This window comes from Pelodiscus sinensis, chromosome 9 (assembly GCF_049634645.1).
Source record: "Pelodiscus sinensis isolate JC-2024 chromosome 9, ASM4963464v1, whole genome shotgun sequence".
NCBI classification, from domain to species: domain Eukaryota; kingdom Metazoa; phylum Chordata; order Testudines; family Trionychidae; genus Pelodiscus; species Pelodiscus sinensis.
In genome coordinates this window covers 14,854,153-14,882,096 of record NC_134719.1, presented here as the reverse complement: position 1 = coordinate 14,882,096, position 27,944 = coordinate 14,854,153, and the positions used below count along the sequence as shown (strand labels likewise).

Here is a 27,944-nt window from a genome sequence, read left to right as displayed (position 1 = left end):
TTTGAAACACTGTATGCAGCCTGGGGCCAGCCGGGGACCCAGGCTGCACGTGCCCTTTGAAAGCAGCAGAACCTGGGCTCCAGGTGGCACTGCCACTTTGAAGCTTCCCCTTCTCTTTCCCACCCCCTGGCTGCCTCTTAATGATAGAGGCAGCAAGGGGTGGGGGAAGCAACTGGTCGTCAGCTCCCATAGCCCAATCGTCAGCTCCCATAGGCTGGGAACAACCAGCAAAAAGGAGTTGAGAGATTGGCCTGGAGGACGGGGGAAGCAGAAGCCTCTCTCCTTTTCCGGAGCTGGGAGTCACATGGAAGGAGTAGCCTGCAGTTTCAAGTGGTCTTGGGCTACATCAGGCAGGGAGCCCAGCCTGCTTTGATGGCACTGCAGGGCTGCTGGCTGCGAGACGCGTAGGTAAGTGCCTCTCAGCCAAAACCTGCCTCAGGGACCCCTGATCCTCCTGCATCTCAACTGCCTGCCCCAGGTCACCATCCAAACCCTCTGCTCCTCCCTGCCCCAGGTCACAGCTCCCTCCCCTCCTACACCTCTTCCCCAGGCCAGAATCCTCACCCGCATCCAGACCTCCTCCCTGGCCGTACACACCAATCCCAACCCAGGTCACAACCCCTTCTTCACCCAAAGTCCCTCTCAGATCTCACACTGTCTCCTGCACCCCAGTCTCTTACTCTATGTGCCCTTCTGCACCCAACCTCCATCCTAGACCCCGACAGAAAAATGCAGCCCATGACCACTCTCCAACATTTGGGCACCTCCTCTCCCTTTCCCCTCCGAAAGTTATTGCTCACTCCTGTAACAGAGAATGGGGGAGGAGAGAATCTGTAAATGATTTATTAAAAACAGCTTGGTAGAAACAAGATCTAAGGAAGAAAAATCTGACAGATCTTTGTTGATGAGTTTAAGGAACCACAATATGGGGGCCTAGCAGAGTTTCTGGGTTAAGACTCTGGCATGGGAAGCTCTTGTTTACTTATTTCAAGTTGTTTTCATCTGGCTTCTAACCTTTGTCCTCCTTTGGCACCAGCAGCAGGAGGGTGGGGCTGTGCCCGCTGCAACCGGGTTTCTCTCTGCCCTCACTTCCCTCTTTCAGCTGCAGGTGCACAGCTGGCCAAGGAAGATGTCGCTGCAGGCTGCCCCTGGGTTACTGTGGCTCTGGCAGATTGTGCCCTTTCAGACGCTGGCCGTGTTCTTGGGCCTGTTCCTGCTGATTTCCGATGTCATGAAAAGGAGACGACCGAGGAATTTCCCTCCGGGACCTTTGATCCTGCCCTTCCTGGGCAATGTACTCCATATGGATGCAAAACAGCCGCATATCGCCATTCAGAAGGTAAGCAGAGGGAGACGAGCGAGCACAAGGAGCGCTGTCTGCAACAGTGCTGGAGACAGTGGGTCAGACCCTCCGCTGCACCTGAGGAATGTATGGCACAGCTCATGGCAGCAGCTTTCTGCACTGCCAGGATCTCAGGGTTCTTCTGAATTGCACCAGTTACTAGCTGTCCCGTGTGCAGTTTCAGACACCTGCTATCCAGGATCACCAGAGCACGGGGACACCTTTGGTCATGCTCCTTTTCCCTCTTCTGTGTTTCTGGGATATTAGATACGAGAGGAGTCAGTAAACACTAAAGATAAACTAGATCTCTAACTTTATTATACAGCCAGTCCCCGGGTTACGTACAAGATAGGGACTGTAGGTTTGTTCTTAAGTTGAATCTGTATGTAAGTCGGAACTGGTACATATTGTAGGGGAAACTCTAGCCAAACATTTCTCTAGAGCTCAGTTTTATTCTCCCACACCTCACTTCCCTCAGTCCTTTATTCTCAAGCTGAGGTGTCTGCTGAGAAAAGCCGCTCCGCATCTCCCTGGTCTGCTGGGGGGGAGAGGGCGCTAGCTTCGCGTCTCCTTGGTCTGCTGGGGAGAAGCAGCTAGTGCGGGGTTGCCTCACCCCATTTGTAAGTAGGGATCCGATGTAAGTCGGATCCATGTAACCCGGGGACTGCCTGTACACAGAAAAGGAAAGGAAAGAAATGCAGAGTTACATGAATTCATTCCAATGAATGGGATAGGTAGCACAGACAATATTATAACACCTACACCTAGGACAGTGCACAAGATATTTAACTTTAGAGATATCAGCATACATGTACTTATTGCTATAAATCGCATACAGCTCCACCGTTGGCAACTTACAATTGTCAGACAGAAGGTCATGGCCTCTTTCTTTCTCCATGCATAGAGGCATCCATAATGCATTTGCCAGTAGGAACAGCATTTCTTAATTGTAGTGAGTAAGGTAGTGGGGACTCCTTACCCCATCCTTTCCACCAATTATGTGTTCTTCACCTATATTTATACTCGACTTGGTCTTTCTAATCATCTCTACTAATCGATTACGTAATTATGTAATCGATTATGGTAATTACATGCTGTATAAGCCACCTACTATGCTCATATTTAGAGTACATTCTGCCATGCAGGATATTGCTATAACTATATGCACAAGTAACAGTTTGTACTCCATAATTTTTGCAAAAGTACCAGTACAAGGCTGCTTATGCTGTGTGTTTTTGACTTGTTCTCGCTGTACCAAGCTTAATCTGCATTGTTATGCAAAACAATTCCTGACTCTCAGAGCTCCCGTAGTAACCCAAGCCTTGCCTGCATGCTTTGGGTGCACCAGTCTTGAACCAGGCCTGGGGTTTGCTTTTGAGGGGTCTGCACTGTAGTCGAGGCAGAGCTGTTCAGGCTTCCCTACACCTTCAGCCATGTGCAGAAGGTGCGGGTCCCAGTTGTGGATTCCTATTCACGGGGGGTGTTAAGAAGTGGGTTTTTCACTAATCACATAGTCGATAGAATTTTATCGAGTAGATGATTAATTGACAGGGGAAGGTGATTAGTCCTGGCTTCCAACAGGTCTGGGAGCTACTCCCATGCAGCCACTCTGCAATTGATTTGTAGTAATCGCCAGGCGGACTCCTACTACACAAACTGCAGAGCAGCGGTAGGGGGAGCTCCCAGTACTAGTGTGAGCCGGGACTGAGCCGGGCTTGCTCAGCCCTGGCTCATGCTGGATCCAGCAGTCTCGGTCTGCTGAGGGTCCCAGCGGGGAGTTGGGATTCCCAACAGACAGGGGCTGCTGCCAGCCTCTTCCCACAGACTCTCAGGATAGGGGCTGCTTCATGGCACCAGCCCCTGTCTGCAGGGGATCCCAGCGGGAAGAGGAGCTGCTGCCCGACCATCCTCTGCACATGTCAAGCCTGAGATCATCATGGGCAGAGCTTGCTTTGCAGCAGCCTCCCTTTCTCTCTTCCTCTCCCCTGTCCCCTGCGCTTCTGCCTCTGATAGACAGAGCAGGGGCAGAGGAGGCAGTACAGCAGACATGGTGCTGGGGGGAACCAGCTTTAAAGCCCATTCCCCCAGCACCAGTTCCAGTCCTGCGCCCCCACTTACTGCCTGATGCAAGGGTGGGAGCAATTCGAGTACTTGACTCGACTAACCAATAAGCCCAGGCTTTTCCAATAGTTGACTAGACAACTAATCACTTACATCCCTACTTTCCACATGGAAATCCTCAGAAGGTAGGACCTTCCGGACATATGTCTGCTTTCTGCGGGGGGCACAGTTTAAATTAGACTTGATGAGCTTATGAATTAAGGCCTGATTACATGTGAGTGGCAGTGTCTGAGGGAGTGCACAGTGCCCCATGGTTAGGAGCCAGCCAGTGGGGAGTTGTGACTATACAGGAGGCTTGCACTGTGTGAAGGAGGTTGGGCAGTTTGATGAGCAGGCCCGTAAACATTTGCCATGTGAAAAGAGGCTCATAAAAAGTTACCAAGTATAGAAAGACTGAGAATTGGGAAGGGATTCGTGTACGGTATAAGGTTGGTGCTCATTAGGATTGGAGGAGCTCACAAGGAACTAGATGGGGCAGGAGCTTGCAAGAATGACAAGGAGTCTTCAGTGACAATGCAAAACAGCTTGTAGGAATTTACTTACAGGGATAGAAATGTAGCTGTGTTAGTCTGGGGTAGCTGAAGCAAAATGCAGGACAATGTAGCACTTTAAAGACTAACAAGATGGTTTATTAGATGATGAGCTTTCGTGGGCCAGACCCACTTCCTCAGATCAAATAGTGGAAGAAAATAGTCACAACCATATATACCAAAGGATACAATTAAAAAAAATGAACACATATGAAAAGGACAAATCACATTTCAGAACAGGAGGGGGATGCGGTGGGGAGGGGGAAAGGAAGGAAGGTAAGTGTCTGTGAATTGATGATATTAGAGGTGGGGAGAGTGGGATGTCTGTGAGCTAATGGTATTAGAGGTGATAATTGGGGAAGCTATCTTGGTAATGGGTAAGATAGTTTGAGTGTTTGTTCATTCCTTCTCGGAGAGTGTCAAATTTTAACATGAATGACAGTTCAGAGGATTCCCTTTCAAGTGCAGATGTAAAAGGTCTTTGTAGCAGAATGCAGGTGGTTAAGTCATTGAGAGAGTGTCCTTTCTGGTTAAAATGGCAAAAACTGTTTTTTCTTTGTGATCTTGTCTGATATCTGTTTTACAGGGCTTTGAATGAGTTTCCTAACAATGAAGAGTTAGTAAAAACTTGTAAGGCACATGGGGAGTTGGGCCAGAGGTGGAACCTCCCTGGCAAATGAGGAAAGATGTGATTAAGAGGGAGGTAATCAGAGTTACAAAGTAAATTTTAAAACCTAAAAAAGTTTAGAACATTATTTTTGAGTGTCATCTCCGTTCAAGGACTAGAATGAGTTCCCTTCAAATAGGCCTCGATGGAAGTCAGTAATTTGTTTTGTGCAGCTTTCCGCCACACCCTTTGAGTGCCCCAGGGAGATGCATAGTCCATTATGAGGTGGGTGTTGGCTTCTGATGAAACTGGAGGGTGTTTTGTTTAAACCGGTATGTTTGAGTTTTTTCACTACATAGGAACAAAGTATCTGCAGTCTATAATGCGACCAGCTGGGAAAGTGTCTGTTCTGCTTACCACAGAGTAGGCCAGTTGTCAATAGCTATTATTTACCCAAAAAAGCCTTGAAAAACAATGAATAGTCTAGTAGCACCTTAAAGACAAAACATGTATATGGTATCATGAGCTTTTGTCACTTCTTCAGATGACACATTATTATTATGTATTTATTTATTATTATTTTATTCACCAGTAGGCCTGTTTTATTTGGACATCCCACAGGAAAAGTCACATTGTCCGTAGATATGCTTGTTTTACTGTAACCTCATTCCTCTCCCCATTTAAATGCTTCATTCCCCTGTTTTATCCTGTTGTGAGCTCTCAGGCACTGGCTTTTTGAATCATGCTTGAACAGCCAGGCCCTTCAGTGCTATTGTAATACAAATTAGTAAGAGTACCAGTACAATAACAAAGGGTACGTCTACACTACAGCGCTAGTTCGAACTAACTTAGTTCGAATTAGTTAATTCGAACTAAGCTAGTTCGAACTAACGCATCTAGAACTAAAAACTAGTTCGAACTAGCGTTTTGCTAGTTCGAACTAGTAAGTCCACATTGAGTGGACTCTGAAGAGGGCTTAATGATGGCCGGAAGCAGTGCCGGCAGGGCATAAAAGGAGGACTTAGAGCGTGGAGATACTGTCTCAGGCTAGCCGAGGGCTGCGCTTAAAGGGTCCCGACCCCCACCCCGGACACACAGTTCTAAGGGGTGCCCCGCTTGCAAAGAAGTTCTGGCTTGGAGTGCCCTGAGTGCCCACACTGGGCACATCACACCACTCGGCCATCAGCCCGGCTGCACTTGCCGCAGGCTGCCATCTGGGGAGAGGGAGTAATTGGGGGGCTGCAGGAGAGCTTCCACCCCCAGAAGCCCGCAGAGCCAGCCCAGTCCTCCCCATCGGGGGCTCGTGCCCCATTCCTCCCTCACCTTCTTCCACTTGCCCTTCCCTAGCCCCCCTTCTTATTGATGTACAAAATAAAGCTAATGTTTCTTCCAACATTGACTCTGTCTTTATTGAAAAAAACTGGGGGAGACTGGGAAAAGGAGGTGGGAGAGGGGAAGAGAAAGGCTGGGAGAGGGGAGGGCAACTAACATGATCAGGGGTTGGGAACAGGTCCCAGATGAAGAGAGGCTACAGAGACTGGGACTGTTCAGCTTAGAAAAGAGGAGACGGAGGGGGGACAGGATAGAGGTCTCTAAAAGCAGGGGTTGGGTGGAGAGGGTGCATTCAGAAAAGTTCTTCATGAGTTCCCATAAAGAAGGACTAGAGGACACCAAAGGAAAGGAATGGGTAGCAGGCTTGAAACTAGTAAGAGAAAGTTGTTCTTCTTCCCAAAGCAAATAGTTAACCTGTGGAACTCCTTGCTGCAGGAGGCTGTGAAGGCTAGAACTAGAACAGAGTTTAAAGGGAAGTGAGATCAAGTGATGGAGGTTGGGTCCATGGAGTCCTATTAGCCAGAGGGTAGGAGTGGTGTCCCTGCCCAAAGTTTGTGGAAGGCTGGAGAGGGATGGCACGAGACAAATGGCTTGGTCATTGTCTTCGGTCCATCCCCTCCAGGGTCCCTAGGGTTGGCCGCTGTTGGCAGAGAGGCTACTGGGCTAGATGGACCTTTGGTCTGACCCAGGACGGCCATTGTAAGCTCAGGGCTCAGGGTCGGGGGTCTCAGTGGACCCCCTTGATTTTCATGCACACCTGCTCCTGGGTGGCCAGGCTGGCAGCTCTCCTGCCCTAGACGGCCACTTTCCTGTGCCTAGTGCGGAGATCGTGGACGAGGTCCACGATGTCCGCACTAGCCCAGGAAGGTGCCCGCCTCTTGCGGTCCAGGGCAAGCTCCCGGGAGCCGCCAGCCTGGTCCCGGCAAGAGGGGGTGGGCTGGGAGGCATCGGGTGGGTGGCTCTGTGCCGTGCCAGGTGCAGGGTCTGCTAGCTGGGTGCTGGCAGGCTTGCACCTGGCACGGGCACCGTAGCCAGCCCGTGCCCCTTTAAGGGGTCCGGGGCCGGGAGGGGGGCATAGAGTTTCCCTGGTGTTGGCCAGAGTGGCCACCAGGGAAACCTGGGGAGGGCTAGCCTCCCACTAGTTCGAACTAAAGGGCTACACAGCCCTTAGTTCGAACTAGCTAGTTCGAACTAGGCGTTAGTCCTCGTAAAATGAGGTTTTCCTAGTTCGAACTAAGCGCTCCGCTAGTTCGATTCAAATTCGAACTAGCGGAGCGCTAGTGTAGCGCATAGGAAAGTTAGTTCGAACTAACGTCCGTTAGTTCGAACTAACTTTCTAGTGTAGACATACCCAAAAGTAAGAAGTCATCACCTGGGCTCTAGTTCTTGTTATCAAAGAAATTAAATATGAATTCATGAACATGCTCTAATTTTCCAGCTTGCTGAAAAATACGGCAACATTTTCAGCGTGCAGTTTGGTAACCTGAAATATGTGATTGTAAATGGATTCCAACTGGTGAAGGAAGTGCTTGTCCATCAGGGTGATGACTTTCTTGATCGCCCACATATTCCTCTTATCCATGAAATCTTCAAGACATTTGGTGAGTTTTTCTTCCAGCATGTCTCAAGTACCATTTTTAATAATGAAGGCCCTGATCCTGCAAATGGGTTACACTTTATGCATATGAACTGAAGTCTGCACTACAGTAATATCTTAGGCCCAGATTCTCAAAGGTGTTTAGCTGTCGTGGGTTTGATACCCCTGTCACCCTCTGGGGGTTGTGGCTGGGCTGTGTTATAGCCTTGTGGTTGCATCTCTGGGGATGCCCCCAATCTCAGAGCTGCATGGCCCTGTCGCCTGTCAGTAATATGATCTCTGCCATCAGGGCAACACAGCCTAGCATTCGGAGTCAATTATATGGACCCCCACCATCAGGAGAGTGCAGCATAGAGGTCAGAGTCAACAGTGCTAGCAAGCTGGGCCACCAGTTTCAGAGTGACAGGGCTGGGGGCATACCTTCCCTCTGCACCAGGTTCTAAACCCAAGGCAGGATTCCTATTGAATCTTACTGAAATTGTCTCCAGTTCTTTAACTGCTTTTTCACCAAGTTTCCTGGTTATTTCCTACTGGACTCTTTGTAGTTCACCATTTCCAGGTCTCCACAGTCTCTCCCTTCTCTGTGGTATCTCAAGCCTGTGTATAGCGGGTCAATCTCCAGCTGTCTAGGCTCCACAACCTGTACTGAAGGCAGTCCTCCCACAGGAGTCAGCAGGACACCTCCTTTCTCTCCAGTGGTCAGCTCAGATTTGGCTGTTCTGCTGCCTTTTATATTCTGAGTGCAGCTTGAGCATGCCCAGTGGAGCTGAGAGGGTGTGGCCTCCTGAGCCAAGAGAGAAAGTTTAGCTCCTGCTATACCAGTGCAGGGTTGATACACCCACTCCCAGCGCATGCCTATTAGTGAAATCAATGGAAGTTAGGCACCTAAATACCTTTGAGAATCTGGGCCTTAATAACTTGACTCAACTTTGCAAATACTTACACATGCTCTCATGTCTTTTTGACTTCTCATATTGACATCCCAACTGTGATAGCCCTGGCAGCAGCAGCAAGAAATTCACATGGCTACCACGTAGTTGTGGTGGCATCTAAAATGGATTTCCACCCTTCATGTTCCTTCGCAAGTTTGCCTTCAGCAAGAGTAAGTATAGGAGGGTTTAGGCTTCTGAAATCCCTCAAAATTGCATTTCCAGAATCATTCGCAGTCGGCATTGCAGCCTACTTTATTCAACCTCAGCTCTATACACCTTTTTGTAGAAATGTAGCTTCTGCATGTCAGACATGACCCCACTATTCCTAGAGCCCAGGCTCTCAGATATTCCAGTGACGAGCATGATGAACAGAACAGAAGAGAACAGAACAGAACAGAAGATAATATCCTCTGGAAAAATAAGCAGGCCTCGCTTAAACTTGAAAAAGGAGAGTATTAAAGTACTGACCATTACAATACACCAGTTGTCATTTTTCATCCCAGGATTAATAATGTCCAATGGTCATAGCTGGAAACATCAAAGAAGATTTACTTTATCAACTCTAAGAAACTTTGGCCTGGGGAAGAGGAGCTTAGAAGAACGCATACAGGAGGAGATCAGATACTTCACAGAGACAATAGAGGAAGAAAAAGGTGAGGATGAGAGAGAATGACACTTTAAGGGCACATCTACACAGGAGGGCTAAATCTAAATTAAGCTATGCAACTTCAGCTATTTCAATTGCGTAGCCTACATTGAAATAGTTTGTTTCAGCTTTTGGTTCTGTCTATGCAGCAGAAAGTATGAGGAGGAGCACTCTTCCTCCAACTTTTCTTACTTCTCATAAAATGAGGGTTACAAGAGTCAGAGTAAGAAGTTCTCCAGCCCAACATTATTTTGACATAATGTCAAAATAACTGCTTGTAGTGTAGATGTGGACTATGTTATTTCAGAATAACATTAGTTATTCCAAAATAAAGCTGCTGTGTAGATGTGCCCTAAGTGTTCTATCAAAACTTGTATTTATGAATGTAAAATAATAGAGATGTTCCTGAAATATGATGTTTGAATCCAGATATTTCCTAACGCTCAGCTCAGATGCGGGATTTGGTTTAGCCCATTCGGCATACATGCACCATATCTGGATACAGATCCAAAAGTTTGGAGGTTTTTGGGATTCATGCTTTATATGTCAGAAATGGCACTAAATGCTGAGTTGTCTTTTCAGCCTCCGGGTTGCCACGCAGATTAACAAAAACATCCCACAATAGTGTTCACTGCCAAGATTAATGACTAGGAAGAGAAAGTGGTTCATAATCACATACATGTTGAACGTCCCAAACTATAACAAAGGTAGAGACCTATGTGGAAATATACAAATGTCTCTATGTAGAGCAAAATCGGACTTAAACCGGCAGTTCTGCTGCATGCATCAAACAGCAGCTCATCCCATCTACGTGTTTAATAGCTTTTCAATACTCAGGTGACAATGCAGCAACCGTTGCTGAAGGGATGTATCTGAGCATGTGCAGGGGAGTGTGATAGATGCACATGTTGAGAATGGATTTCATACATATCAGATAGTTTATGCCTGTCAACAACTTTCTTCCCCTTTTCTACAAAAGCCAGAAGAACCCCAATTTCTCCCTTTTCTCTTCCAGGGCAACCTTTTGATCCTCATTTTAAAATTAACAATGCTGTTTCCAACATTATCTGTTCCATCACATTCGGGAACCGGTTTGAATATCATGACAGTCAGTTCCAGAAGTTACTACGGTTGATTGATGAGATTTCATATCTTGAGGGAAGTATTTGGAGCCAGGTAGAGCTCATTAGATTTTGCCTTTAACCACATGAACTCAAGGGCCACGCTCCCAGTAGTTTCAGTGGTAGCACTGAGTGTGACAAAGTCATGTTGATCCCAGATTCACACTGACATTAGCCTGGCTAGGGCATCTTTGCTGTCCTATTTCCCAACAAATCTCTCCCCACCTCAGTTCCCCCTCTAGCTATTCTCTTCCATCCTGCCTCCCTGAAGGTAATCCTGCCAGATCCTCTAGCCTCAATTTTCTGTGCCAGTGCTACCTCCCCACATGCACATAGTGCAGGGCTACTCAACTTTGGAAGCCCAGAGGGCCACAATGATACGCACAGCACATGTCGAGGGCCACAACTTAAGTGTGGTTTCATCTATATGGAAATATGTATGCAAATAGCTTATTTCACACTGACAGGCATGAATAAAGCCAAGACTACACAACACACAGGCACCATTTAAGTCAGTTCTGCTGATATTAATAAAATGCAATTTTTACCCGATTTTCACACATACGACAGCACTTTAAATGAGCAATGACAGTCCAGGAATTTAACTATTAAAACTCATTTCAACAGAAAACCATTATATTGGCTACTTTTTCGTTTTGGCTTCACAACAATTCAGGAACATAACTACTAAAACACACAACTACCCAAGCTGCACTGTAAATTCAAACCGCACCGTCGGCCACAAACAAATGGGCCACGGTCTTCATTTGGCCCAAAGGCTGTGTGTTGAGTAGTCCTGACACAGTGCGATGTCTAATGAGGATGAAGATCCAATGGACTGTTTCAGTGGGCATCAGGGAGGTGTGTCTAGGAGCAAGGAAGGTAAAAGGGTCACAAACCCTCACTGTTCCCAAGCAACACCCTTCCTGGCTGTCTCCCAGTGCCTTGAACTCTGCTCAGGGGAGAGATATCTCAAAGACTTTTCGGCGTCGTAGATTTGCTGGATACTCTTGCGGCCGTGGGGGTGGCAGGGTGTCTTTGTGCAACAGGCCAGGTGGGAGATGATCCTGGAGGCCATCAAAGTCAGGGACTCACCCAGCCAGCAGCTCCTTCAGGTGGCTCCATTTGCAGGGACAAAGCACCATGTTTCATAATGATGCAGGATCACAGACCTAGGCCTCAAACCCAGCTTTCCAAGGACACATTGTTACCCAAATGCGATTGGACCTTTCTCCTCTTGGTGCCTCTCAGTTCAGCACCGCACAGTGGTGGGGGTGAGACATAACCCTGCCAGACAGCAGCAGTCATGTTGAGAGGCAAAGCACAGTGCCTATGTCCATCTACTCATGGTGCTGGGCCTAAGCAGTTTCCCATGTGTTTTACCAACCCTTCAATACCAAAGTCCAACCTCTGATAAAAACTGTGGTAACATCAATAGTATCAACATCATGTGTCCACATGTGAGGCCAGTTTCTGGGGTAATGACCTTTTTGTATCCTTCCAAGCTTGTCAATCAACAAATCATTAACAAGGTGGCCTCCTGCCTTCTGAAGTTCCTGTTACCGCACTGCCTCAGGCAATACAGCACAGGATCTGGTAGGGGTGACAAAGCAATGGGAGCAGTGGCTAATAACCAGCCCAGCAGAGGGCTGAGAGAAATGAGTGAATATTTTAGCAAGAAAGAATGGGCTGGTGGTTAAAACAGTGTTCGCACTTTCTGGCTCTGTAACAGATGCCTGTGCAATCGTGGCCCAATTCCTTAATCTCTTGCTGCTTCAATTCTCACTAGGTAAAATGATGTTAATTCATCCTTTCTTCCACCCTTTGTTTGCTCTGTCTCTGGATTCTAGGTTGCTCAGGTCAGAGACTGTCTGGTATGAAGATGTGAAGTGCCTAGTATGCTGGGCTGCTGCTCTCCCCAAGGGCTCTGAGCACATCCATAATGAAATTATGTATTAGGGTGGTTTAATAAATGTGGTGTCTCCAGAAGAATGCATAGGGGTACATTAAATCATAAGTTGAATTTTTCTAAAACGAGGCGAAAATACATTGAGTTGTGTTTGTATGTCAAAAGCTGTACAACGCCTTCCCCACCCTAATGAAGCGGATCCCAGGACCCCATCACACCATTTTCAAAAACTGGGAGAAACTGAAGTGTTTTGTGCGGGAAATTATTGCAAAGCACAAAGAGGACTGGAATCCCTCAGAAATCAGAGACTTCATTGACTCTTATCTGAAGGAAATGGCAAAGGTAAGAGACCAGAGAACAAAGCAAACTGGAACAATCCACTTCTTTATTTTAAAAATTAGAAGTAGAACTACAGTGACAGAGATCTCCAGCTGAGTTGTATGAGCATCTGACCCTCCATTAGTGAACAGTTCGAAACCTCAGGGGCTGATTCTGCAGAGCCTTTAAGCCCATGCTTTGCCTTAAGCAGGGAAGAGTAGGCTCACTGAAGTCAGTAGGCCTACTCACATGCTTTTCTGAATTAGGGCCTAAAAATGTAAGGGTTTGCCTTGTTCTAGGGACCAGACCAAAAAGCCAGTTAAAGTGCCTGGGACTCTTTCAGCGACACCAGCAGGCCTTGTGCTCAGACCTAAACTCAGCTCAAACTTTTCATTCTCAAAAATGATTCCCAAAGCACAGTGTTTCTATCTAACTAGACAATTAGCCTGTCATAAGATGGGATTTTCAGGTCTCTCCTCCACGTTGGTTTTCTCTCCTGAGCCTCCGGTCCCTCGATCCATCTCTCTCTTTCTCTCTTTCCTCCTCCTACTACCTCCCCCTCTGTCTCTCTCAACTCTCCTCCGCCTCCTGCCTCTCTCTCTGTCTCTCTCTTTCTCTTCTCCTCCCCCTCCTGCCTCTCACTCGGGGGACCGCGGAGTCCAAATGGTCACTTGCACCACTTGCTCCCATGCGGCGGCCTGGCTGAGCAATTCAGAAGTCAGCCAAGCGCCACAGCGGGAGGCGAAGGGGGACAATGACGTTCACGGCCAGGGGGCGGGGCCTGGAGCCGCTGTCATGCCGCACGTCACCGCCTCCCTTCGCCTCCCACCGTGGCTCTCGGCTGACTTCTGCGCCACTCAGCCAGGCCACAGAGGGGCAGCAAGTAGCCATTTGGGCTTCCCCTTGGCGGCCCGGCTGAGTGGTGCAGAAGTCAGCCGAGCGCCACAGCAGGAGGCGAAGGGGGGCGAGGCAGTGACATACATGGCCAGGCCCCATCCCCTGGGCATGTACGTCACCGCCCTGCCCTCTTTCCCCTTCCGCTGTGGCACTCGGCTCCACCCTCTGGACATGTACGTCACCGCCCCGCCCCCTTTCTCCTTCGGCCGTGGCACTCGGCTGACTTCTGCGCCGCTCAGCCGGGCCACCGCAGGGGAGCAAGCGGCACAAGCAGCCGTTTGTGCCCTGCACTCTCCATGCAGCACGGGCTGCCCAGAGGGAACAGCCAGCATTTCGGCATTACAGACTCAGACACTGGGCTACTATATATATGATGGTGCTGTCCTTTGAGGGGCTGTGTTTGCTCAAATCTCTCTGAAGGCAGTGGACCTGCAGGGAACCCAGTGGTTTGCATACCTGAGCCTGGAATGATGTTTCCATGGCTTTGTATAATACTAATGAATATTGCTGTCATATTTCCAACTTTATGTCTTTGTTCTAAGGCGGATGCTGACCCTACTTTCCATGAAGAAAATCTCTTATTTTCCACATTGGATCTTTTTTTTGCTGGAACTGAAACAACATCTTCAACCATCCGCTGGGCTCTGCTGTACATGGCCACAAATCCAGAGATTCAAGGTAAATGGTAAGGGTTTATGTTTCTAAGCTCATAATATCTCTTTAATTCTTGCCCTTAACCCTTGCCACATCTGGTTTTTCACAGAACTTAGAATGTTGTTTTATTAACCATCTGTGCAAAGGTGCTTTCTTCCTGCATTTGCCATTTCCCCCCATTCAGAAACCCTTCCCTTTATTGGACATGCTTTTCCTTTTTTCTCCCCCTCAGTTATACCTCCAACAACTAGCACAGGGATAAGGAGTGCAAGCCGCAGCTCCGACAGCCTTGCCAGGTCCATATGCAGAAATTTCTGTGTGAAAAAATGCTTATTTTGTAAATGTGGATCGCAATTTTTTTTAAATATAAAGGAGTGCTAAATAGTCATGCTATAGTGTGCATAAAGAGAGGTTAATGAAAAAATTTAAGTGGTAACAGTGATTGGTAAAATGATTTTGTTACTTACACATACACACACATACAGACACTGTAGGCCACATCATCATCATCACACACACACACATACTACAAGCCACAGTGATCTCTCTCTCACACAAACACACACATACACACACAGCAAGCCACTATGATCTCTCACTCCCCCCCCCCCCCCCCCGCCTCCACTGCAGGCTATGGTGATCTCTCTCTCACACACACACTGCAAGCCACTATGATATCTCACTCCCCCCCCCTCCACTGCAGGCTATGATGATCTCTCTCTCTCGCACACACGCACACACATGCAAGCCACACTGATCTCTCTCTCACACACACACCCCCACTGCAGGCGATGGTGATCTCTCTCTCTCTCTCTCTCTCTCTCTCTCTCTCTCTCACACACACACACACACACACACACACACTGCAAGCCACACTGATCTCTCTCACACACACACCCCACTGCAGGCTATGGTGATCGCACACGTGCACACACACATACGCTGTAGCTCACTAAGGGTATGTCTACACTACAATCTTAGTTCGAACAAACGGACGTTAGTTCGAATTAACATTCATAGCCGCTACACTAGCGCTCCGCTAGTTCGAATTTGAATCGAACTAGCGGAGCGCTTAGTTCGAACTAGGAAAACCTCATTTTACGAGGATTAAGCCTAGTTCGAACTTACTAGTTCGAATTAAGGGGTGTGTAGCACCTTAATTCGAACTAGTGGGAGGCTAGCCCTCCCCAGGTTTCCCTGGTGGCCACTCTGGCCAACACCATGGAAACTCTATGCCCCCCTCCCGGCCCCGGACCCCTTAAAGGGGCACGGGCTGGCTACGGTGCCTGTGCCAGGTGCAAGCCTGCCAGCACCCAGCCAGCAGACCCTGCACCTGGCACGGCACAGAGCCACCCACCCGACCGCAAGAGGAGGGCACCGCAAGAGGAGGGCACCGCCCTGGACCGCAAGAGGAGGGCACATTCCTGGGCTAGTGCGGACATCGTGGACCTCGTCCACGATCTCTGCACTAGGCACAGGAAAGTGGCCGGCTAGGGCAGGAGAGCTGACAGCCTGGCCACCCAGGAGCAGGTGTGCATGAAAATCAAGGGGGTCCACTGAGACCCCCGACCCTGAGCCCTGAGCTTACAATGGCCGTCCTGGGTCAGACCAAAGGTCCATCTAGCCCAGTAGCCTGTCTGCCGACAGCGGCCAACCCTAGGGACCCTGGAGGGGATGGACCGAAGACAGTGACCAAGCCATTTGTCTGGTGCCATCCCTCTCCAGCCTTCCACAAACTTTGGGCAGGGACACCACTCCTACCCCCTGGCTAAGACTACTCCATGGACCCAACCTCCATGACTTGATCTCACTTCCCTTTAAACTCTGTTCTAGTTCCAGCCTTCACAGCCTCCTGCAGCAAGGAGTTCCGCAGGTTAACTATTTGCTTTCTGAAGAAGAACAACTTTCTCTTACTAGTTTGAAGCCTGCTACCCATTCCTTTCCTTTGGTGTCCTCTAGTCCTTCTTTATGGGAACTCAGGAAGAACTTTTCTGAATGCACCCTCTCCACCCAACCCCTGCTTTTACAGACCTCTAGCCTGTCCCCCCTCCGTCTCCTCTTTTCTAAGCTGAACAGTCCCAGTCTCTGTAGCCTCTCTTCATCTGGGACCTGTTCCCAACCCCTGATCATGTTAGTTGCCCTCCCCTCTCCCAGCCTTTCTCTTCCCCTCTCCCACCTCCTTTTCCCAGTCTCCCCCAGTTTTGTTCAATAAAGACAGAGTCAATGTTGGAAGAAACGTTATCTTTATTTTGTTCATCAATAAGAAGGGGGGCTAGGGAAGGGTAAGTGGAAGGAGGTGAGGGAGGAATGGGGTACGAGCCCCCGATGGGGAGGACTGGGCTGGCTCTGCGGGTTTCTGGGGGTGGAAGCTCTCCTGCAGCCCCCCGATTGCCCCCTCTCGCCAGATGGCAGCCTGCGGCAAGTGCAGCCGGGCTGATGGCCGAGTGGTGTGATGTGCCCAGTATGGGTACTCCGGGCACTCCAAGCCAGAACTTCTTTGCAAGCGGGGCACCCCTTAGAACTGTCTGTCCGGGGTGGGGGTCGGGTCCCTTTAAGCACAGCCCTCGGCTAGCCTGAGACAGCATCTCCACGCTCTAAGTCCTCCTCTGATGCCCTGCCGGCACTGCTTCCGGTCATCCTTAAGCCCTGTTCAGAGTCCACTCAATGTGGACTTGCTAGTTCGAATTAGCAAAACGCTAATTCAAACTAGTTTTTAGTTCTAGACGCGTTAGTTCGAATTAGCTTAGTTCGAATTAACTAATTCGAACTAAGTTAGTTCGAACTAGCGCTGTAGTGTAGACATACCCTCAGGGACATGCGTATGAGGTTTAAGGTGAGGCGCAAAGCCAAGCGCAGGCCCAGCAAGCTGTGCATGTTGCTGCCTGCTAGTGACCTCAGGGAGCTGTTTAGCTGCCTGCCCCAGGGAAGCAGCTGAAGCCCAGAGCACAGTGAGCCCAAGCTCGCTCCCACCCTAGGAAAAACCCTCGTTCCCCCGCCAGGCACCCAGCTTTGCTGGGACACTGTGCCGAAACCATTGCTTCTGCTGCTCCGGCCCCTCTCGCTCTGCAGCGCTGCACCCAAGGCACCCCTTGCTCTTATCCCAGCCCGAGGGGCTCACTGAGGGCTCCAAGGGAGCTAGTGCATTGGGACAGGTAGGAGGAACATACGTCTCCCCAGACAATGGTGGTGGGAACACGGGGCCTGCTTCCCGGTGAGCCTGCTTGTGGGCTCGGAGCTGGGCTCTGTGACACCCAGTCACGTGCATTCCACGGGGATGCCGGAGCCCTGGACCTGCAGTGCTAACTGGCTCCCTCCCCCATTGCAGGACAGGCAGGGTCCAGGGGAGGGTGTAATGCCCCAGAGACTGGCTGGTGGGGGCTTTGCTCTTCCCCGTTCCAATCTATGATCCCATTTCAGTGGCTCTGGGCACATCCCCGCCTTGCGAGGGAACAGGCTGCTCGCCTGGGAGCGCAGTGCAAACACCTGCTGCCTGAATCTCCTTTCCCCTGGAGCTGCGCATTGCACGCTCAGCCACTGATCCCTGGCCCTGCATGGGGCGACTCCAAGTTCTCTAGTTAACTGGCGAACCCAGCGTCCAGGAGATGCTGGTGGGCTTGGAGGTCCCAGTGTGGCAGGCGTCTGTGTATGAAGGGCGTCTTCCCTTTCCCTTTCAAACGCTGATTTCTTTCCCCTCCCTTGGGCAGTCCCAGACCCTGCTTAGCCATTACAAGAGCTCCTGGGTCACCAAAGGGGGGGGGGGGGGGTTGCGTTCACACCGTTGGTACCCCCCGGCATACAAGCCTGCTTGATTAAAGAGGAAACTGGCCTTGTGGCTAATGCATAGGACTGAGATTCAAAACACCCAAATCCTAGTCCAGGTTCTGCCTCAGACTTCCTGTGTGACACTGGGCACCTCATTTAACCCTTCCATGCCTGTAAATACAGCTTCTGGATTTTTAAAGGTGGACCATGGGCAATATTCTCTTCAGCCTTCAAATGTGAGCTAGGAGGCAACAAGGGGGCCTGTGTTGAAAATCATGGCAGATTTAATCTGCTTCCTGTCGTGCAAAATAAGTGTGATCCTTGGACTCTTGGCAAGCTGCTGGATAACCCTCTGCCTGAACAATTGGAGAGTGTTGCCTGACAGCAGATAAATATTCACAGGCTCAGAGTCCCTTGGGTCAGCCCAGTAATTGACTTTGCTCTCTTGAACAGGTGCAAAATATGTATTGCTAATGCCTTTACATTTGATTTTGAGAAGTGGAGCAAATGCCTCTTGCCTTCTGTGTAGGTATTAAAGCAGGTTTTCCTATTATGCCTTAGTGACATTTAAAAATGGTTCTCATCTCCCTCCCATTTCACTAGTCTTGGGCTAATCAGCTGCAGTTTTCTTACGTATTTGTACATTCAGATCTCTTCATTGCTCACCGATACTGTTTTCAGTGTATAAATAGAATTTTCTTAGGAACATAAGAACATTAGAATGGCCGTACTGGGTCAGACCAAAGGTCCATCTAGCCCAGTATCCTGTCTACCGACAGTGGCCAACACCAGGTGCCCCAGAGAGGGTGGACCGAAGACAATGATCAAGCGATTTGTCTCCTGCCATCCCTCTCCAGCCTCTGACAGACAGAGGCCAAAGACACCATTTTATCCCCTGGCTAATAGCCTTTTATGGACCTAACCTCCATGAATTTATCCAGCTTCTCTTTAAACTCTATTATAGTTCTAGCCTTCACAGCCTCCTCTGGCAAGGAGTTCCACAGGTTGACAACACGCTGTGTGAAGAAGAACTTCCTTTTATTAGTTTTAAACCTGCTACCCATTAATTTCATTTGGTGTCCTCTAGTTCTTCTATTATGGGAACTAATAAATAACTTTTCTTTATCTGCCCTCTCCACACCACTCATGATTTTATAGACCTCTATCATATCCCCCCTCAGTCTCCTCTTTTTCTCAACTGAAAAGTCCCAGTCTCTTTAGCCTCTCCTCATATGGGACCCGTTCCAAACCCCTAATCATTTTAGTTGCCCTTTTCTGAACCCTTTCCAAGGCCAAAATATCTTTTTTGAGGTGAATAGCTTTAAAATCAATGAACTCTAAACCCTGCCTAGTTTAAGCCTGTTGTTCCATGAACATATTGTTTGTTTTCATACCCTTGATGAACTTTGCTCTTTTCCTAGAGAGAGTGCAAGCAGAGATTGACACAGTGATTGGCCAGTCTCGACAGCCAGCCCTAGAGGATAGGGACAACATGCCGTACACCAATGCAGTTGTTCACGAAGTGCAAAGGATAAGCAACATCGTGCCTTTAAATGGGATCAGAATGGCAACAAGGGACACAACACTGGCTGGATACCAAGTGCCAAAAGTAAACTGGAAGGAAATGTATCTTTCATTTCTCATCTTGGTTTAAGAACTTAATAGAGATGAGCCCAACCCAATATCCCAGACAGATACATCTTTGCCCTGAGGAGGATCCCGTTCCAAATCTGTACCTATTTTGGGACCCAATCCAGATACAAATCTGCATTTTAATAATGGCCCCTATTTTTAAATATTGGGTATAACCCTAACCAAAAGCTTGATACTCACATTCCTAAGCTTTGAGACAGTTGAAATCCAGATCAGAATTTTGCATCTGTCTTCATAAAACATGATGTAAGTGATTTATTTTAACTGCATGAAACCCTAGTAAAGGGACTAGGAATTAGGTCCAGCACAAGTTCACCACTGTGGCTATTGCTCAGGAAAAGTCAGCCAGGCTCTTGGATTAATGCTGTTAACTAACGGAATTTCCATTGACTACTTGACTAGTTGATAGGCAGTTCCTCCTTTGAAATGTACAAGAGCTGCCGGTGGTACATTTCAAATGAGGAATGCCAAACAATACGCGCAGCCCAGGGCCAGCAGGAAGTCCCGCTGACTCCAGGCTCCCCGGGGGCACTTACCCTTTGAAATGCACAGGAGCCCCCAAGGGCATGTGAAGTGAGGTGTGTGCTGATTGCACACAACATTGACTGAGAGCCAGGAGCGCCCTCTGTAGCAAATCAAAGAGTTGCTATGGATCAGTCTGCACACCCCATAAATTCTAGGCATACAAGCGCAGTCAACAAAACTACCCTGTCCTCGGAGACCATCTTGGTTACCACAACCTTGCAGCCCATTGTGATGGAGAAGCCCCACTCATGCGGCCCACTTTCTAGCCTCGGTTGCCCATTGCTGTTCTGCACACACGTTCATCATTCCAGACCAGCCACCACATCTGAGAGAATGTGGCTCTTAAAAAAGAAAGGTGGGTGGGTGGGGTTTGCTCCTTTTGGACTCTTTATGTTGTATAAAGAATGCCTGGGAGTTTCTCATTTTTCCTGCTTGTTTTTATATCAGAAATTCAATTTTGTCTAACCTGTTTTTCCTAGGAGATGCAGAACTAGTAGATCTATCGCAGGGCTGGGCAAAATATGATCTGAGGGCCGTATCTGGCCTACCAAGCGGCTGAATCCAGCCTGCCAGTGTCTCAGCTGGCTCCCTGCCTTCCTTTGCCCTGCTTGGCATTCAGGAAAGCTAGCTGCAGGGCCGTGTGTGTTTCTGAATGTTGAGAGCCTGGAGAGAGGCTTCTCATGCTGCTCCTGCCCCCGGTATCTCCCATTGGCTGATTCTGGACAGGAAGCATGTGAAGTGCGCCTCCTCCCTCAGGTTTACAACATTCAGTTCAGAGCAGTAAACATGGCCCCTGCAGCTTCCTGGAAGGCAGGGACACTGGCTAAGAAACCTGTTGGGCTGCTGGCTGGGGGCCAGGGAAGGTCTCTCAGCCACAGACTGCCTGTCTCTGGCATATCATTCTCTCCCTCCCCCAACTTTCTGTTCCCCTTCTGCCACCCCCCAATCCCAAGTAACCCAAACCTGCTGCACTCTTTTCCAGCCCCCAGACACCTTCCCAGACACTGCATCCCTTCCTACATCCCTCCTCAGGTCAGAAACCCCTCCCAGACCTTGCACCCCAATCCACTGGCCTTGCACTCCTTCCTGCACTCCTGCCCCCAGTTATAACCCCCTCCCAGGCCCTGCACTCCCTCCTTCACTCCACTCCATTGACCCAGATCATGATCCCCTCCCAGAGCTTACATCCCAGTCCCTTACCATGCGCTTCTTCCTGCATCCAACCTCCATCCCACAGCCTATGATGGCTCCCATTCTGTTCACTCTGATTCCTCCAGCAAAACCAAGGGAAGTCAGATTTGAAATTTGAGATAAATGTAATGTAAAGAACTGGCTGGAAAATTATCTTTAAAAATAATCCTGTTGGCCCTTCTTTATATATATCATAAAAGATTAAAAAGAAAGGCCATGACTCCTCCTTTTTTACCTTTGTAAGTCACAATTAACAATGGAATCAAGGAAAGTGTAAATTCCTCTTGTTCTCTCTCTTTAGGGTACCGCTTTGATTCCCAATTTGACATCGGTGCTATTTGACAAGAATGAGTGGGAAACCCCTCATACTTTCAATCCTAAACATTTCCTAGAGGATGGTCAATTCAAGAAGAGAGAAGCTTTCCTGCCATTCTCTGCAGGTGAGATGTGTCTGACACTGTGCATTAGCATTATAGCACCAAGTCTTGGGCTCTCTTCTTTTTCAGATTAGGGAAAACCCACAGCGTTTATTAGAGACAGAGGCACAATGGAATGTGGAAAATTCAGAAATGGAACTCATGAGCAGTGTTCGTGTCCCAGTCCAGCTTGCACAGTTATTTCATAGGTAGAGGGCAGGTCATTCATGAACAAGTGCTCTCTCCTAAAACAGACTTAGACACAACAATAGCAACAAAGGAAAAATAGTGTAGACATAACCAAAAGTGGGTAGAAAGAGGAAGTAGCCTACCTCACTTGTTGGGAACATTAGAGTGAAGACAGGAATTGCCCTCCTCACCTTTCACTGTTCCTTTTCACTTAGTGGAAGAGGCAGCATGGGGAATAAAACATGAGGACGATGATAAAAGTGTGGGAAATCCCTGGAGCACCCTCCTAAAAAATGACCCATTAGAATATTTTACTATAGGACAAGGTGGATTCTCCATCCCTTCAATTCATGAAAGACCTGACTGCACACTGTTTAAGTCAATAGGAACTTTAGCATTAACTTCTTTGGACACAGGATCAGACCCTTAATCAAAATTGGAGGATTTCAGAATGCTGGGCATGATGTAGCAATCTCTTTGTGACATTCTGTGGCCTGTTGTAGGCAGGAGGTTTGACTAGATGATCTAATGGTTTCTTCCCGCTTTAAAAATCGGGAGTGGGGTGGGGGGAGAACAGAGGAAAATCTGTTTGCATACTTACCCCCATGCATGTTGTTTTAATACTATTGGAGTAAACCCTAAACCAAAACACTCCTGACTTCCGTAGAAGTTTGATTTAGGATATAAACATTTCAACTAGTCCCATTTCTCTCTAAGGGTACGTCTACATAGCAATATTATTTTGAAATAACTAGCGTTATTTCAAAATAACTTAGTCTGCTTCTACACCGCAGGCAGTTATTTCAACATAAGGTCAAAATTCTGTCAAGCTGGACTCAGACTCCTTTAACCCTTACTGTACAAGCAGAACTGGAAGTTGGAGGAAGAATGCTCCTTTTCGAAATAGGTGCTGTGTAGATGCTCCTAATTTTGAAATAAACTATTTTGAAATAAGCGACACAATTGTCATAGCTCAATTTGCATAGCTTATTTCGAATTAAGCTCTGCAGTGTAAATGCACCCTATTAGAGTAGATTTGATGCCCTCAGAATAGCCCCACATATTCTGGGGAAGTTCAGCTATAAAGCTAAACTTTGCAGATCAGGCTTCTCTGTGATTATTTCTTGCTCGAAAGGCTTGCCAATTAGAGATTTTTGTGTTTTGCACACATGACCAAGAGCATCAAAAAAAGTGCTGAAATTCAAAATTTCATTCAAAGATGAATTTTCACCTCAATGCATATGAAAACTGGTGGTTTTGTGTATTTTTTTAAAGAACATGTTTTTTCACCTGATATTATATGCTAAATTTAAAGAAAGAGAAAAAGATTTCACAAACAAAAATTCCTGAAACAAAACGGTGTGTGAAGCAGGGATTTTATACAGTTCTATACAAGTCTTGTTTATACACAGGTCTATCAATACTTTCTTGCAACTTAAAAGAACAAGCAATATTAGCAGTGTCTGGGTGTGGTTAAGTAAAGTATGCAATATCTTTTCTCTTTTTACGCTGTGTAGCTATAAACTAAGAGTCAGGGCTACCAATGTGCCTTCTTTAGACATACTGCTGGGTAGAGCTGCCTGTGTTCAGTGGTCCATGTGTTACGTCATTGAGAAGCTAGGTCAGGGACAGATGACACCTGACTTGTGTTATTTTAACTTTTCAATCAAGAATTAATACAGCGGTGTGCAGTGGATGTGTTAGGGAAGTAAGACATCAGCTAGACACAGAAATCATAGTCAGTTAAGTATGTGATTTTTAAAATCAGTATAAGTGAAAACATCACAGCCTTTCTAATGTGGATACAGTTATGGCTTGGGGAATAAGCTATACTGAAATAAGGCACTAGTGTAATGACATAGTTATACAGGTTGCACTTTTATAAATTGGAACTCTCTTGTCCAGCACAGGCTCAGCTGGGCTGTGAGGGGGAGGTAGTGGGCTGGGAACTCAGGTGAGCAGCTCAGCTAGACTGTGAGGCAGAAGGGGTGGGAGCCAGCCTGCAGCTCAGCTGGGCCATGGGTTTGGGGGGCGGGTGTGCAGTGCAGGGGAGGAGGCAAGCAGCGAGGGAGCCAAATTTTGCCCTGGTCTGGCAAAATCCCTCATCCTGGTCTGGTCCTGAGGGTGCTGCCCCAGGGAAGTGCAATCTGTACTGATATAAAAATGTGTGTAAATCAGGGCTTCGGTAGCCATGCAGAGATGTGGTTGGTTTTCCAGGCATTATCAAACATCATTGTTTCTATTATGAGAAGGAATTACTGAAGTACTGCTGTAATCAATGCAAATCTTAGCATCCACAGTTATGAATGAAGGAAACTTTAGTACTAAAATCAGCAAATGGTAAATCGGAAGCGGTGAGACAAAGCCATCTCTTCTTCCTCACTGTTCCAGAATTGCTGCCATGGAAAATTAACACCTCATTTGTCATGAGACATACTGTTCTGACAAGAACCTTTGGCTGATGTGCACAACTGTTTTCTTTTCAGGAAAGCGGGGTTGCCTTGGCGAGCAGCTGGCTAGAACAGAGCTGTTCCTGTTCTTCACCACCCTCCTTCAGAAATTCACATTCCAAGCTCCAAAGGGCGTAAAGCTAAGCCTTGAGTTCAGAGTTGGAGTTGCTCTCTCTCCGCAGCCATACAAGATCTGTGCGCTGTCTCGGTAGGGAAAGCCACACCAATTTCGTCATTGACCCATTTCTGAAAATAATTAGTATTTGCTGTGCTTGTATATAGGGCTGTACCTACAATATCAGCCATTGGACCATTTGGGAACCTGTTATTGGAAGGAACTGTAGATATTATGATATATCCTACCATGATGGTCATTCTTCCTGATGTCCCTACCAAAGCATCCTGTGTATGCAGGTAGACAACAGAGTTTTATAATGTTTTCTGTAATATGCTTAATGGGGAATGTGACAATAAATGTTAAGCAACTATAACTCTGCTGGTTGCCCTTCTCTGGTTAGCAGGGAAGAACAGTCTTCTAGGCCCCTAATAAAGATGCATCAGGCAGACTGCATGTGTCTTTGTCTGATGTTAAAACTGAAAGAGCTCAGAAGGATCCTTGTGATTCAGCATGATCACACTGTTGCTTTTAGAAGTAATTAGAATACAGGTTGTATTATAAAGAAAATATCATGAATGATTAAAAGTGTGTACTAACAGAAAGTTTGTATTAGAAATAGATTAATACCTTACTACGGCAAATATATCCCTTTTCCCATATGAAATAATTATGTAGTTCCTGGGGAAGGCGCATGAATGAGTTTGGAATGGGAGTGTTTGAAGAAAGATGATACCTTGAAAGCTCAGCAGTTTCAGAGTCCAGATGGTCAAAGAAGCCAGAAGACTAAGGGGTGCCAAGGCACTATAAATTGGGCCCAATATAAGGCAGACTGGTGCAGGATATATAGATGGCGTTGGAGTTTAGAGCAAGCACCCATTTTAGATAAGCAGCAGGAAGGAGGCACTAAGGTACTGATGTCAGATGACAAAGTAAAACAACTTCCAGATAAACAGATGTTAAACAACACTGATAGTGATTGATTAAGAGCTGACACAGCAAAATGTATGCACCTGACTGGGAGAAAAGTCCTGTGAAAGATGGGATGTCTTTCATTAATCTCTGGGTCTCGTCTTGTCAAGATCGGCATGTCAGGCCTGACTGAGAGAAGTCTCCACTCCTCCCACTCACATTTAATGTGCCTGGCCAGTGAGTTAATGTGAGCAACAGCCTGGTAACTTTAAGTAACAACAAGGGTGTGATGAGAGAACTTCTGAGCCTTTACAAATGTTAGTACTATTATATTTTTAAAACTTGCCCATATGGGGATTTGAATTGATAGCCTATGGCAGGCCTGGGCAAAATATAGCCCATGCGCTGGATCCAGCTCACCAAGCTCCTAGATCCAGCCAGCAGACACAGCGGGGAGCCCTAGGCAGGCACCCCTGCTTGCCCTGCAGCCCCACACACTGCTTGGAAAAGCATCTGCAGAGCCTTTTATCTTTAAAACTGTGAGCCCAAGTGGGGTGGGGGGAGGCTGCAGGTGTAACTCCCACCCCCAGTACAGTCCCATTGGCCAGCTCCTGGCCAGAAACTGGCCAATAGGAGCTGCCTGTTTAAATAAAAGGCAGCACATGAAGCACCACTCCCCATTCCCCTCCAGCTCAGTAATTCACAGAAGCACATGGCCCTGCAGCCTGTGGAGGCAGGCAGGCAGGCAGGCTGGCTGAGAAATGTTTTAAGTTCTGCAAGCACTTAGCTCTGTAGGAAGGCAGGCTGGTTGGGCTGCTGGGTAGTAAGTCTTCTGGTCACTCCCTTTCCTCCCCAACCTCTGCCCCCTCACTCAACAGACCTAAACCCTCTGCCCCCCTCCTGCACCCATATCTCCTCCCAGATCTGGCACCCCAATACCATGCCCCAAATCACAATCCCCTTCTACCTTAGGTTACAACCCAAACCCCTGTACTCTAGTCCACTTCCCTAGGGTTGCCAGGTGTCCAGTTTTGAACCGAACAGTCCAGTATTTGAGCTTTCTGTTCAGGAAACAAATTGAGAAAATATTAATGGGAAAATATAAATCTCCAGTATTTTCTAAATAAGATGTAATGTAGATTATGATGTAATGTCAAGTGTGTCCAGTATTTTTGTTGAAACCATCTAGCAACCCTACACTTCCCTGGGTCACATTCCAACACCCTGCACCCTAGTCCCCGGTCATAGGTCACAACTGCCTCCTTCACCTAAACTCCCTCCCAAACCCCACTCTCCATCCTGCACCCCAATCCCTTACCCCAAGCTCCTGTCTGCATCCAAATTCCATCCCAGACCCCACACCTCTTCCATTAATATCATGGAAGAGTGTGGCCCTCAACCACTTTTCAAAATCTTGGTGTGACCCCTTGTCAAAAATTACTTCCCACTCCTGGCCTATGGGTTCTACCTTGCTGCCATGAGAGAGGCTGAGAAACCACATGGCGTTTAGATGCCAAGCAAGAAAGAGAAGGCAGAGTACAGGTTGAACCTTGTAGGGGACCCTGGACAGGCCTGCCTTAACTGAAATCATAATGTCTGCCTTGCCCAAAGTATGGATCTTTAACAATGCAACCCAGGCCTGTCTTAAGTCTGGTACACATAAGCACACAGGCAAGGCTGGGGGGAGCTTGAAAAGGCCGTTTTGTTGTTGTTTGCACAATCATACAGATTCAGCATGGTACAGTGAGACCACACCAAGAACACCGGGAGGAACTGTGTACTGGTACATTCTAGTACCGATAAGCAAAAATTCAAGATACAGCCATTAAACTATGAACCAAGCACGTAGTTTTTGCAACATCCTGAGTAGCAGGCTGTACCCCAAACAAGGGCATTGGGCATTTTAGGTATCTTACACAACACAATCAATTGGTAGATATTATTAGAACCAAGTCCCGCTTTGCTGTGAAATGGGCGTAGTAAGAAGAATCGATGGGAAGTAGTGAGCAAGATTGAACCACAGATCCTGCTCATTGTAACTAGAAGTAACTAGACCCTTCACACCGGCTATGGCAGTGCATGGCGTCCCAAAGCATGGGAGTCAAAGGGACCACTAACCTCCTGCCTGGTACTGTAGATGGCATACGGGTGAAGTGTAAGTGAACTAGGCTTAAACAGTGTATAATAATAAATCTTCTATTAATTGCTTTTGTATTGTTTTGTGTTGTACTAATTGTTTGTAAAATTCATAGTACTTAAGGTTTAAATTGTATAGTCCTTGTTTATAAGGCTTGGAAAACTTAACTATATTTACTGCTTAAAGCTTGCAATAAATAAGAAAGTGGTTAAGTCTCTCTGGAGTGTCCTGGTTTCCTTCGGATCTAAAATAAATCGAACCACAAAACTCTGTAGGCCGGCACCCTGGGGTCCTGTCCAGCACTGAACTAGAGAATTTGCCAGACCATGGGAGGTCAGGATTGCGTACCAGCATTACGCAACTTGGCCACACCCATGATAAGTGGACATCCTACAGACTAAAATCATGCTGGACCACGGATGTTGCCAGACCAGAGAGTGCTGGACTATAGAGGTTCAACCTGTGTTAACATAGGTACTGTTCCAGTTTGTGGGTTTCTGATCGGCTTGGTTTAGTGCACATGTAGTTCAACAAAGGAGAGCTGGGCATTTCATAAGCAAATTTACAGTGGTTCATAATTTTAACCTT

At 47.5% G+C, this 27,944-nt stretch overlaps 1 protein-coding gene across 2 annotated transcripts; it reads left to right on the top strand.

The window, feature by feature from the left end:
* The first annotated feature begins 278 nt into the window (after window positions 1–278).
* Window positions 279–27,573, top strand: LOC102460777 (cytochrome P450 2J2-like). Of its 2 annotated transcripts, XM_075936103.1 has the most exons (10): window positions 279–408; window positions 1,103–1,339; window positions 7,371–7,533; window positions 8,965–9,114; window positions 10,123–10,283; window positions 12,303–12,479; window positions 13,895–14,030; window positions 19,190–19,377; window positions 21,439–21,577; window positions 24,229–27,573. In XM_075936103.1, the coding sequence occupies exons 2-10, from the start codon at window positions 1,130–1,132 to the stop codon at window positions 24,402–24,404; spliced, it is 1,500 nt and encodes a 499-aa protein (XP_075792218.1). In that variant the 5' UTR covers window positions 279–408; window positions 1,103–1,129; the 3' UTR covers window positions 24,405–27,573. The 2 variants fall into 2 exon arrangements, with proteins under 2 accessions (XP_075792218.1, XP_075792217.1); XM_075936102.1 differs by lacking the exon at window positions 279–408 and having other exon boundaries at window positions 848–1,339.
* The last annotated feature ends 371 nt before the right edge of the window (window positions 27,574–27,944 follow it).